The 11,990-nt window shown below is 38.2% G+C and overlaps 1 protein-coding gene across 3 annotated transcripts in view; it reads right to left on the reverse strand.

Annotated features, from left to right (window-relative positions):
- TRAPPC8 (trafficking protein particle complex subunit 8) overlaps positions 1 to 11,990 on the reverse strand; it is a 92,270-nt gene that overhangs the window by 79,809 nt on the left and 471 nt on the right. Inside the window, exons 1-2 of one of the 3 annotated variants that reach the window (XM_007455161.1) lie at positions 11,736 to 11,943; positions 5,495 to 5,689 (exon numbers count right to left, since the gene is read on the reverse strand). In XM_007455161.1, the coding sequence (XP_007455223.1) occupies positions 5,495 to 5,689; positions 11,736 to 11,892 (352 nt within the window). In that variant the 5' untranslated portion in view covers positions 11,893 to 11,943. Of the gene's footprint in view, positions 1 to 5,494; positions 5,690 to 11,735; positions 11,944 to 11,990 lie in introns of those variants that run through there. The other 2 variants (XM_007455163.1, XM_007455162.1) reach the window with 2 other exon arrangements.

The following is an 11,990-nucleotide window of genomic DNA, read 5'->3' on the forward strand; positions in this document are numbered from 1 at the left end:
TCATCTAATTCTTTCAGATTACCTTCATACACACATCTGCTTTCAGCATTTTTCCACTTACAAATTTTGTTACACAAACTTATGATCATAAAAGATGAAAGAATACGGTCACATGTCCTTTAACAAAATGGGATGGTCTAGGTTATCATCTCAAAATATTGTGTGAAGTCTTTTCTGCTAAATTAGTGATTAGCTGGATGAAAATACTGTATTTTCTTCTTGTTCTTAGAAATACATTGTTCACTCATCAGTTCTTGAGCTTGAGAAAAATTGTCCTGGATATTGTCATCTGAAGACTCATAGATTGGGATTTCTGTATATGATCAATTTCACCATTGTCATCAGAGTCCAATAAAGTAGGTAGCCACTAGCCACATGTGGCTAGTGGGCACCTGAAATGTAGCTTGTCTGACTGAGGTGTGCTGTAGGTGTAAAATACACATATTTTGTATTTCTAAGATAATACAAAAATAAGAATAAAATTTTCCATTTATTACATTTGAAATGATAATATTTGTGTGTGTGTGTATATATACATATATATATAAACTGGAATTAAATTAAATATATTATTAAAATTAATTTCACCAGTTTCTTTTTACATTTTTTTTTTCCGGCCACAATGCGCAGCTTGTGGGATCTAGTTTGCCTACCAGGGATTGAGCCTGGGTGCTCGGCAGTGAAAGCACAGAGTCCTAACCACTGGACCACCAGGGAATGCCCCCTTTTTACATTCTTTATTGTAGCTACAGAACACTGAAAATAATGTAAATGGCTTACATATTTCTATTAGACAGTGTTAGTCTAAAATGCTATACATTCAGCTTCCCTGATGGCACAGTGGTTAAGAATCCACCTGACAATGCAGGGGACACGGGTATGAGCCTTGGTCTGGGAAGATCCCACATTCCGCGGAGCAACTAAGCTCGTGCGCCACAACTACTAAGCCTGCGCTCTAGAGCCTGCGAACCACAACTACTGAGCCAGCGCACCACAACTACTAAAGCCCGCGTACCTAGATCCCGTGCTCCGCTACAAGAGAAGCCACCACAATAAGAAGCCCGCACACTGCAACGAAGAGTAACCCCCACTCACAGCAACTAGAGAAAGCCCAAACGCAGCAACAAAGACTCAACACAGCCAAATATAAATAAATAAATAAGCAAATTTATATTTAAAAAAAAAAAGAGTAAACACAATAGGGACTTCCCTGGTGGTCCAGTGGATAAGAATCCACCTTCCAATGCAGGGGATGCAGGTTCCATTCCTGGTTGCGGAACTAAGATACCACATGTCGCGGGGCAACTAAGCCTACGCAGCGCAACTACTGAGCCTGCACACCACAACAAAAGATCCTGCATGCTGCAACGAAGATCCCACGTGCTGCAACTAAGACCCAACGCAGCCAAATAATAAAATTTAAAAAAAAAATTTTTAATTGCCTTAAAAAAAAAGTAAACACAATAGACAGTAGAAGATAGGATAGATAAAAGTTACCTCTGTTTTAGAAAAATGAGACAGAAATGCTAATAATAGCAGTAGCTGAACGGAAAAAAAGATAATAGGCAAGGAGTGGAGTGTAAACAATCTGGAACAGACCACCACAGGAAATAACTGTATATAATGAAGATTCTTTCAATTCCATCATTGTGTCTTTCCAATTACTGTACTAAGGAACACTAGCTTGAATTGACCAATCTGATGAAGAAAATGTGGCACTGTTAAGCCAAGCTTATGAGGTAAATATCCAACAAGTATTTCATAAATAGAATGCATGAAAAGTATGATGACTCACATTAATGGTAAAAACTAGAAGCGTACTTCTAGACAAACAGAGAATTAATCTTATTTACAATGGATAAAACCACTCTCATATCTCCAAAGAGAAGTATTCTGTTATGACAGAATCTTATTAAAATGAATTCAGTCCCTCATATCACATTCCCAGTCTTCAAGACCAACATAAAAATAAAGCTAAAGGGAGGTGCCTTAAGTAGCAGGGAAAGAAGTTGAACAAACTGTTTTCTTCTGTAGTTTGTCCTAACCACTTGGAATTCTTTTTCAAAATCTGCCTAAGGAGTTCAGCTATAGTAATGCCTCCACCCACTTTTAAAAGCAAATGGCACTGAATCTTTCCTTATGTAGAGATGTTGGCAGGGACCTGAGAATGTAAGTAATATAATTAGATAAAATTTCTCACAACTAAATCATGACCACATTGTTCCTATAAACTATCCATACCAAACCACTTTAATAAACTATAAAAAAATAAATATGTCAATCCCTAATATACAGGCAACCAGACATCGGATTTGAGAATCTTTCTCTAAAGATAATTAAATGACCCCAAATAATTCATAGTGAGAAGGGACTTCCTTGGTGGTCCAGTGGTTAAGACTTCGAGCTTCCAATGCAGGGGGAGCGGGTTCAATCCCTGGTCACGGAACTGAGATCCCGCACGCTGCGCAGTGTGGCCAAAAAAAAAAAATAACTGTGAGTAATAAAAACTGGGCAACTCTCAAGCCTATTCACAGCCTTACCACCCAATAAAGAAGTCCACAAGATGACAAACTTTTTTATGCCCAATCAGGGTTATAATACCTCAATTTGAAATAGAAAATAATGCCAAAGGCTCACCAGACATTTAAGGAAAGTTTCCAACATGAAAAAGAGAACAAAACAAACTTAAAAATAATACAAATGAAAGAAAAAGCATAGGATAGAAGAAAACTTAAAGACTTAAAAGAAGCCAACAACAATTTACTAATATCCTTTTCAGACACTCATTCCTCAAAAATTTTACTTCCACACAACTTTTCTCAGGAAGCCGCTGGAGATGTCCTTCACCAAATCAACAAAATACACCAAAAAAGATATGAATGAGAGGCTACAGAAAAGGGAAAGAAATCTCCAGAAAGGAAGCAGTGGAGCAGGCCTTGGAAAGCAACCAGACCACGACTGAGTAGAACAGTGTTTTGAAACTTTTATTTCATTATCTCCCCCATGAGCCTTTTTAGACATTTTTCTAATTGATCATTCTCCCCAAAGAATACTTAAAAATATTCTTAGATACTTAGATATACTGTGTATCCATTTACAGACTGTGGTCCTTTGGAGAGCCACAAACCATTATAATATCTAATATTTTTGCTCCCCAAGTACCAAATTTTCACCCCACTGAGGAATGGTATCATTCCCCATTGAGAATGCCTGGAGTAGAAAGAGAGAAGACTTCAGGAAAGAGATCTTAATAAATGGATTAACTCATAAATTAATCTGTCAAGGGGAAAATCTTACTGAGTGAGAGGCTATTAGAAGTTTGAGGGACTAGTAAAAAATACAAAGAACTCTGGGCAAGTTGTTTTTAAAAAGGCAATTACTAAATACTGAGAAAAAAAAACAAGAGCTGTAAAAGAATGAACTGAAAGCCCAACATTTGGCTCAGCAGTGAAGAAGTGAATACTCAGTCACAGTACTGTAAACAGTGAGTATTAATCAAAAATTATAAAAACTGCATTAGGGAGATGGAGGAAGGGGAGTAATTAAGCTAAATCTTCATCAATTATAATGAGAAATCAATAAATAAAAATTTTAATTAAGCCATAAATAGCCATATAAAAATATTACTTAGAAACACGAAATGAATACCAGAGAAAAGAGTTGGTGGGGCAGGGGTGCAGAGAGCAGATCAACTGTTGCTTGTTCCTCTCAAGTCTTTTTAGCATTACGTCTCTATGTATATATCATTCTGATAAATTAAAGTTTTTTTATGTTAAAGGTATATAAGCTTTGGAGATTAGGAAAATATTTTCAGTATAGAAAAAGATAATTTTTGTAAAATATGATAGTTAATCCTTCTCTGTGTGCCCCTCAGCACTTTGGCATATTGGATATGCCATATCTCTATTACAACATGTTGTCATTTTAAGATACTATAAATTCGAATGTATTATAATTATTGACCAGATATATGACTAATATATGAAGTTATATATAGCATCTCATTCAACTCTGATCTCAATGCAAAGCATACAGTAGGAAATCAATAAATATTTGTTGCATGTATAATAAAAATGTTAAAGTCCCTATAAAATAGAATCACAGGATTAAAGGTCTAGAAGAGGCCTTAAGATGTAATCTAGCCAATTCCTCTTGTTTTCAGAGAATAAAACTGATTCTGAATAAGTGACTTATTCAAGTTATCCAATTAACTACTGGATAACTCTGGCCCTTGATTCATTGCCCTTCACATCTCAACATGAATTTTCCATTGATGACAGAAATAGTTCAAATTCCACCGCTTTCTCCCAGAAATCTGTAAATTTTGCCTCATGTTGAAAACATGTTATGCCAGGAACTGCTTAAAATATGTATCCTGAAAATGGATTCTTTTGATTTACAAAGATAACCATAATCTTCTAAACTTAGTCTTATTAAGTTAACTTGCCTTGCTGGAATTAAAATGACAGAGAAAGAAGAAAAATTATAAACATTTAAACAAAATAAAACTACAAATACTTCTAACCATACAAGTGCAACCAACTAACTTCAGGATTTAAAACACGCCACTTAACTTCTCTTTGTATGTTTGGGAAAATCTTTAAATATGCAATTAGGAGGTGTTAAAGTAATAGATTATGAGTTACACTGATCTAAGAAGATTATTTTATTAGGCTGCTAAAATATCCTAATTAGATGATGTGCTTCTTTTTTTTTTTTTTTTGGCTTCACTATGCAGCATGCAGGATCTTAGATCGAACCCATGCTCCCCTGCCGTGGAAGCGCACTGCCCTAACCACTGGACTGCCAGGGACCTCCCAGATGATGTCCTTTTAATCTTTCCCCTCTAAAAATCTATCCCATGTCTCCCCATTAAATCTTTTTCATACTGGAAAAGAGTCACAGCTACCACTGCTAACTCACTTTACATAGTATTACATAATTTTACCTACCAAGCCTATTATGAAAACATTTACCATTCAAATCAGATTAAGATCAAATATTTATTTATATATTATAAACATTTCCTCCACTTAGCGCTAAGCAAGATAAAAAATATAATAAACTTAATGCTTTTTATGTAATCATAGTATTACTTAATGTCACAAGAGAATAGTTTTTCATCTACTGTTAGTTCTTTAATTCAAGAAATATTATGCTTATGATCTAGGCATTACTTTAGATACTAGGAATAAAATAAAGAGCCAAAGTTCCTGCCCTCAAGGAGCTTGTATTAACTTACAATCAGAACTACAAAAAAATTTTTTCATTATGAAAAAGTAAAGTGAAATCACATAATTCAGTTATTTGAATGGCTGCCTGCTTACTTGACTGTAACCTCCTTAAAAGCAAGGACTTTTTTTTCAACACTGTATTTCCAGGCTCTAGCACTCAGCAAGCACTTAAGTGTTGAATGATTTCCAAGTTATAGAATTACCTTTTCTAATAAAAAGAAAACGTCATTTTAAAAATAATAATAAACCTTATTACATACCACTGATGTTGAGGTCATAATCTCCTGCCGTAATCACATTAGCTACTAATCCTTCTGCAGGCTGACTGCCAGAAACAACATCATTCAAAAGCTTCCGAATGGCTCCAGGCTGAGGTGGTTGGGTGATAATGTTGCTTACTGCTATCTTCAAGTTTTTGATTACGTGAAGCTGATTATTGGGATCTCTCATATGAACTTAAAAAGAAAAAAGAAAAAAACTTGAAATTATTTCTATACAAAGCATAACAGGCCAACTATTAAAACAATAATAAACTGGGTTAATGGTTTATAGAGGATGCTCAATTTGGAAACCAGAAATTCCAAGTGGAACAGTCTTCGAGAATACAACTGACTTACAACATTCCATCATACACCGAAAGGGCTAGCTAAACAGTCTGACCTTCCTCTCCCTGCTCCTCTCTTCCTGCTCACAACTACTCTACTCTAGGTCCTTTCCTTCCTCTTATGTTAGAGTTGCCAGGGACCAACTACCATCCATACCAAATGTCTAATTCTCACCTCACCCTAAGGCTGGTCCACGGCAGTGTGAGGTCTATGGTATCAACACTGAAAATAGGAAAAGGGAAGAAAGGGAATTAAATGCTGCATGCAGGCTTCCTCTGCTTCTCCGATAGCGATGCCTCCATTCTCAGCCCCTATTCTAGTATCATAAAAATCAATGCCGCTCTGGTGCCGGATGTTGACAGTGGGGGGAGGCTGTGCATGTGCTGGAACAGGAGGTATATGAGAACTCTCTGTATTTTCTGTTCAGTCTTGCTGTGAACCTAAAGCTGCTCTAACAAATAAAGTCTATGAAAAAGAAAGAAAGGGAAAAAAAAACAATGCCCAGATCCCCTCTCCTAACCCAATACCTCCTGCCTCCTCTCTACCTTGGCTCAGTCAATGGGATTTATAACCAGTGGTTCAGGGCTTCAAGGCCAAGGAACAGGTTCTCAGGCGACTGTAGCAAGACAGTGTCCATGGTGCACAGAAGGAAATGTGAGCGTATTTTTTCTCATAAATATAATAAGACAAGATGATTAGTTGCCATGGTACTATAAGAAGCAGTCCACTGTATTGATTAAGGGCCCAACTTTTGGAGTCAGACTTTATTTGAAATTCCAACCCACCACTTATTAATTAACTGGGTTACCCTAAACAACTTTTAAACTTTCCCATGCTCAATTTCTTCATCTATAACATATAAAGAAAGTAACGTACTTCACAAGGTTATTTGAAGGATTTAGGTGAGATATTCTTAGAAGACACAGTAAGTGTAAAGCACTCAGCACAAGCCTGACACATGACTGTATAGTTAAGATGGAGGCAGCATGTACAACATACTCTATTTCAGGTACATCATGGATCATATACAAATACGAGGCACTTTTTGGAAAACTGACTTTGGGTACCTACCCATTAAAAACTGACATTATTTTCGCCAATGGAAAATGCTTTATACCAAACTTTTAAGCTCAAGCCCGCCTACATTTTAAATAAAGTTACATCTGTTAAAAACTGTCTTCCTAAATTTCCTGTGTTCTGTTGACTTCTAAATCTTTAATTAAAAGACATTAAACAAAAATCTTTTTAAAATACTACATGTGGCATGAATATGTGTACTTGTATTGCAAAACTAAATATATGTACAGAAAGTATACACGCAAATTCCATTATAATGATTACCTATGATGAAAGAAGAAAAGAAATGGGACTGAGGAAGGGTAAAAAGGTGAATTCAGCTCTATTTATAATGTTTCTTTTTAAAGGAAAGGAAAAGATACAAAGCAAATATGACAAGATTCATTGGCTCTAGGTAATGAGGACCTGGATGTTTCTTGAATTCTCTGCATCCATCTGTAATTGTTTTCTAAATTATTTAAATAAACATATGCAGGCCTCTCTCCCTAATGAAACTTCTCAGCTGGTCTAACTATGAAACAGAGAGACCAAAAAACACAAAAATACTATGGTACATTTCTGATATTTTTAGAGTGTACTGTACAAGTAGTTTCCTTGAAGGGTTGATCCATAATTGTCAAATAACATAAGTAGCCATGTGTGTATCAAACCTCTTTCAAAATTTTAAATTGACTCTAGTATCCGTAAGTGTTAACACAAAAAGGTTATTCTAGTTGCGCCCTATATTCAGAACGGGTTAACCAGTTATTACATTATTAGTTATTGGGTAATCTTACTAATAATCCAGAAATTAGTGATTATGTGTGGCAGCCAGACTCTGAAATGGCACCCAATGATCCCGGTTATTTCCTGGTATATACTCTGGTGGAGTCCCCTCCCACATCCCAGGACTGGTATGTGTGACCAATGGAACACAGCAAAAACAATGGTATACTACTTCTGAGATAAGGTTGTAAGAGTTCAGGGCTCCCCTGATGGCACAGTGGTTAAGAATCCACCTGCCAGTGCAGGGGACACGGGTTCGAGCCCTGGTCCGGGAGGACCCCATATGCTGCGGAGCAACTAAGCCCGTGCGCCACAACTACAGAGCCTGCAAGCCACAACTACTGAGCCCATGTACCACAACTACTGAGCCCGTGTGCCACAAGTACTGAAGCCCACGCGCCTAGAGCCTGTGCTCTACAACAAGAGAAGCCACCGCAATAAGAAGCCCATGCACCGCAACGAAGAGTGGCCCCCACTTGACCCAACTAAAGAAAGCCCGTGTGCAGCAACGAAGACACAATGCAGCCATAAATAAATTAATAAATAAATTTAAAAATTTATATTTAAAAAAAAAGGGTTCAGCCTCCATCTTGGGTTCTGATCACTCCCTCCGGGATAAGCTAACTGCTATGTCATGGGGACACTCAGGGAACCTATGGAGAAGCCCACATGGCAGAGAACTGAGGTCTCAGGCCAGCATCCAGTGAGGAAGTGAGACTTGCCAACAACCACATGAGCGAGCTTGGAAGCGGATCCTCCAGCCCTAGATGACCACAGTCCCTGCTAACAGGTCCACTGTAACCTCAAGAGAGAAATGTCCAGCTAAGCCACTCCCAGATTCCTGAGAAACTGAGATATACTAAATGCTTTTGTTTTAAGGTGCTAAGTTTGGGGGTAATTTGTTACACAACAATAAATAAGTAATACACTGGAGTAGCACAAAACCAACTTAATAAAGAGAAAGGCAAAAGCTAAGAATAACTGAGAAATGCTCTTAAATCACACACAAAAAATCCAAAGGTTCAGAATTAAATAATTATATTAAGGCTTAAGACTATAATGTCACAAAAGGTGATGTTATGTATCATATAACATCTCAATTTCAGGGTGAAATTCAGCTCTACCATTACCTTACTTTTGTAGACTACCATATATAGTTTCTTGAATACTGTACTATGAAGCAACATTCCCCACTGTGCCGCCCATGGATTACTGATTGCTCAAGATAGCTGTCTGAAAAATCAACTCCATGTTCAAATAAATTTGGGAAATACTGGATTAAGTTTTTAAAAGGTCTCTTTACAGCAGGTGTTCCCAGAACTCTCCATATGCTGAAAGACACTAATTCTCTCAAACACATGCTATATTAAGCAAACTTATTTGACCACAAAATTTTTCCAGGAAACATACAACTGGTGTACTACAGAACATATTTTGAAAAATAAAATAATGATATCTTTTGTTTTTACGTAGCACACAAAACTTTACTGTACTAAAAAATTTTTTTAAACTCCATTGCTTATAAACCACACCAACTCCCCCAAAACTCCATACCCTCGCTTAAGAAATCTGTGAGTGCCACATATTTACCATTAGATATGAAATCAAAAATTCCTTTCCTAGAATTCAAGATCCTTCTTTATCTAGGTATTTTCCCTTACTATCCTGTACTCAATAGGGACTTCTCCCACTGTTCCCCCCAGCCATTGAATCATAATTTATACCTTTGCCCATACCATTTTAACCTCATCCCTGTCCTCGAATGCCCATCCTCTTCTTTTCCACCAACCATCGACCTATTAAAGTCCAACTCATTATACTCCTTCCCTAAATCTTTTGCAGTCTACACAAGGAAAGCAGAGTACTGATTTCAGCCTCTATTCACTGCACTGTCCAATACAGGAGGCACCAGCCACATGTGTCTACTGAGTACCTGAAACATATCTAGTCCAAACTGAGATGTAATATAAGTGTAAAATGCACACCAAGTTTCAAAGACTTAGCAATAAAAAAAATGCAAAATATCTCATTAAGATTTTTGTATATTTACTACATGTTGAAATGGCAACATTTTGGAAATACTGGGTTAAATAAGATATTACTTCAACTGCTTTCACCCATTTCTTTTCACCTTTTTAAATGTGACTACTAAATAAAAGTTATACACGTGATTCACATTATTTTACTACTGGACAGCACTGCTCCCTTGTGTGAATAGGTGATTCTAAATATTACCAGCAGATAAGATGACTTGATTAAGAACACCTTGTCTTGAATCAAATTGCCTGTTTTTAAATCTTTCCCACCTGTAAGACTGGACAAGTTAACATCTCTGGGCCTCAACGTCCTCAAATTTAAAATGGTATTAACGGTATCTACCTAATAGGACTCAAGGAGGACTCAAAGACAAATGCTACCTAAGTAGGTATAGGTGTTAGCATTATTATTCTTTATTAACAAAGCAGAAAAGAGCACACAGCTCAATATCAAACGCACTGTTTTGTCTTTTTTAAGAATTTGAGAATGTAGCGCGCTTTATTGTTTTTGACTTAGGACAATACTGAAAGAGATAAGATGGATGGCTAAAGTACATGCTGAAGAAAATCCAAGAGTTCCCAATCTTTTTTTAATTGGATAGCTCTCTCTCTCTCTCCTTTAAATACAAAAATGAGGGCTTCCCTGGTGGCGCAGTGGTTAAGAATCCGCCTGCCAATGCAAAGGGACACGGGTTCAAGCCCTGGCTCAGGAAGATCCCACATGCCGCGAAGCAACTAAGTCCGTGCGCCAAAACCACTCAGCCTGCCCTCTAGAGCCCGTGAGCCACAACTACTGAACCCACGAGCCACAACTACTGAAGCCCACACGCCTAGAGCCCGTGCTCTACAAGAGAAGCCACGGCAATGAGAAGCCGGCCCACTGCAACGAAGAGTAGGCCCTGCTCGCCGCAACTGGAGAAAGCCCGTGCACAGCAACGAAGACCCGACACAGCCAAAGATAAATAAATAAATTTAGTTAAAAAAATAAATAAATACAAAAGCAAACTTATAATGGAGATATTCTCCCAAAGAATACACACGTGTGTCATGTAAATAAATAGATTTATGGCACAGCATTTTTTTGTGTGAAGTCATAACCAAAAAACCATGGTCGTTGGCTTGACACAGCTTTATTATAGAACCTTTTTATTTTAAAGTTCTTAACACAGAACTTTCCCTATACTTTGCTATGTTCTGTTTGCAGAGTACAGGTAAAGATATTGGTTAAACCACACTTGACTATTATTACACTTACTTTTCCCTAATAACGAATCTAAAGCTGGAGAAAACAGGCAGCTCTTCTATAAAAGATATTTCTCCCGTTGATTAAACTTTTAACTGAAAAAAAAAAATTCAGGACTTTTCCATCCCTATAAATCATAACTCCAACTATCTCGATTAAATTAACTACAACTTGTCCTTATTTCCTCGTCCATTAGGCAAAAAAAAGGCTGCTGCAAGTTTCATTAATTTTATAATTCTTTTTATTTTCTTGAGAGATTAAGTAAAATACTGGATACCTAAGGAAACGTTTGAATTCTCAAAATAAAAAAGTAAAATAACTGAACAGAACGGTTGAAGGGGATGCACCTCACTGCTAAAGAATATAATACTCAAGACAACTTTGAAAGCCCGGTTTAACTCCCAGGGGAAAATGATTCGTCGTCTTCCCCCTAAGACCTAATCGGTCTAACAGGGAGCATCTTCTTACCCTGCCCTGCCTTGCAACTTCCTAATTCCCTCCCTGTGGCGGCTGAGAACAGTCTCAATGCCCTTCTCTGGGACTCACATTTTTAATTACCTAACAGTGTGGCTGGTCGGGGAAGTGCCTAGAAAAACTGGAGGTTAGGACCATGATGTCTTGACCACCTCACGGCCCCTCCTCCTGCGGCCACCGGAGACACAGCGGGGCCCAAGCCCAACGCCACTCTACCGGCTCCGGGATGTAAACACCGCCTTTCTCTTCCCTGCCCGCCCCCAGCTTTGCGGGAGCTCAGTGAAAAGGGGAGACCACATACCCTCAGAAGTGAGGCGAGAGAAGGGCTTAAGCAACTCCGCGAAGCTAAGGTGATTGAGACGAGTGAGCCGCTCGGCTTCGTCGCTACACAGCGCGGCGATACAGGGGACGAAGGAGTCCGGGATGAGCTCCTGCACTGATTGTACACACTGGGCCATCACCGCGGCAGAGGCAGCAGCGGCGCCCGCCCTCCGGCCCACTCTCAGAGGCTGATCCTGCGGCTGCAGCAGCTACTGCCGCCGCCCGCCGGCCTGGC

This window comes from Lipotes vexillifer, unplaced genomic scaffold (assembly GCF_000442215.2).
Source record: "Lipotes vexillifer unplaced genomic scaffold, Lipotes_vexillifer_v1.1 scaffold90, whole genome shotgun sequence".
Classification (NCBI taxonomy): Eukaryota; Metazoa; Chordata; class Mammalia; order Artiodactyla; family Lipotidae; genus Lipotes; species Lipotes vexillifer.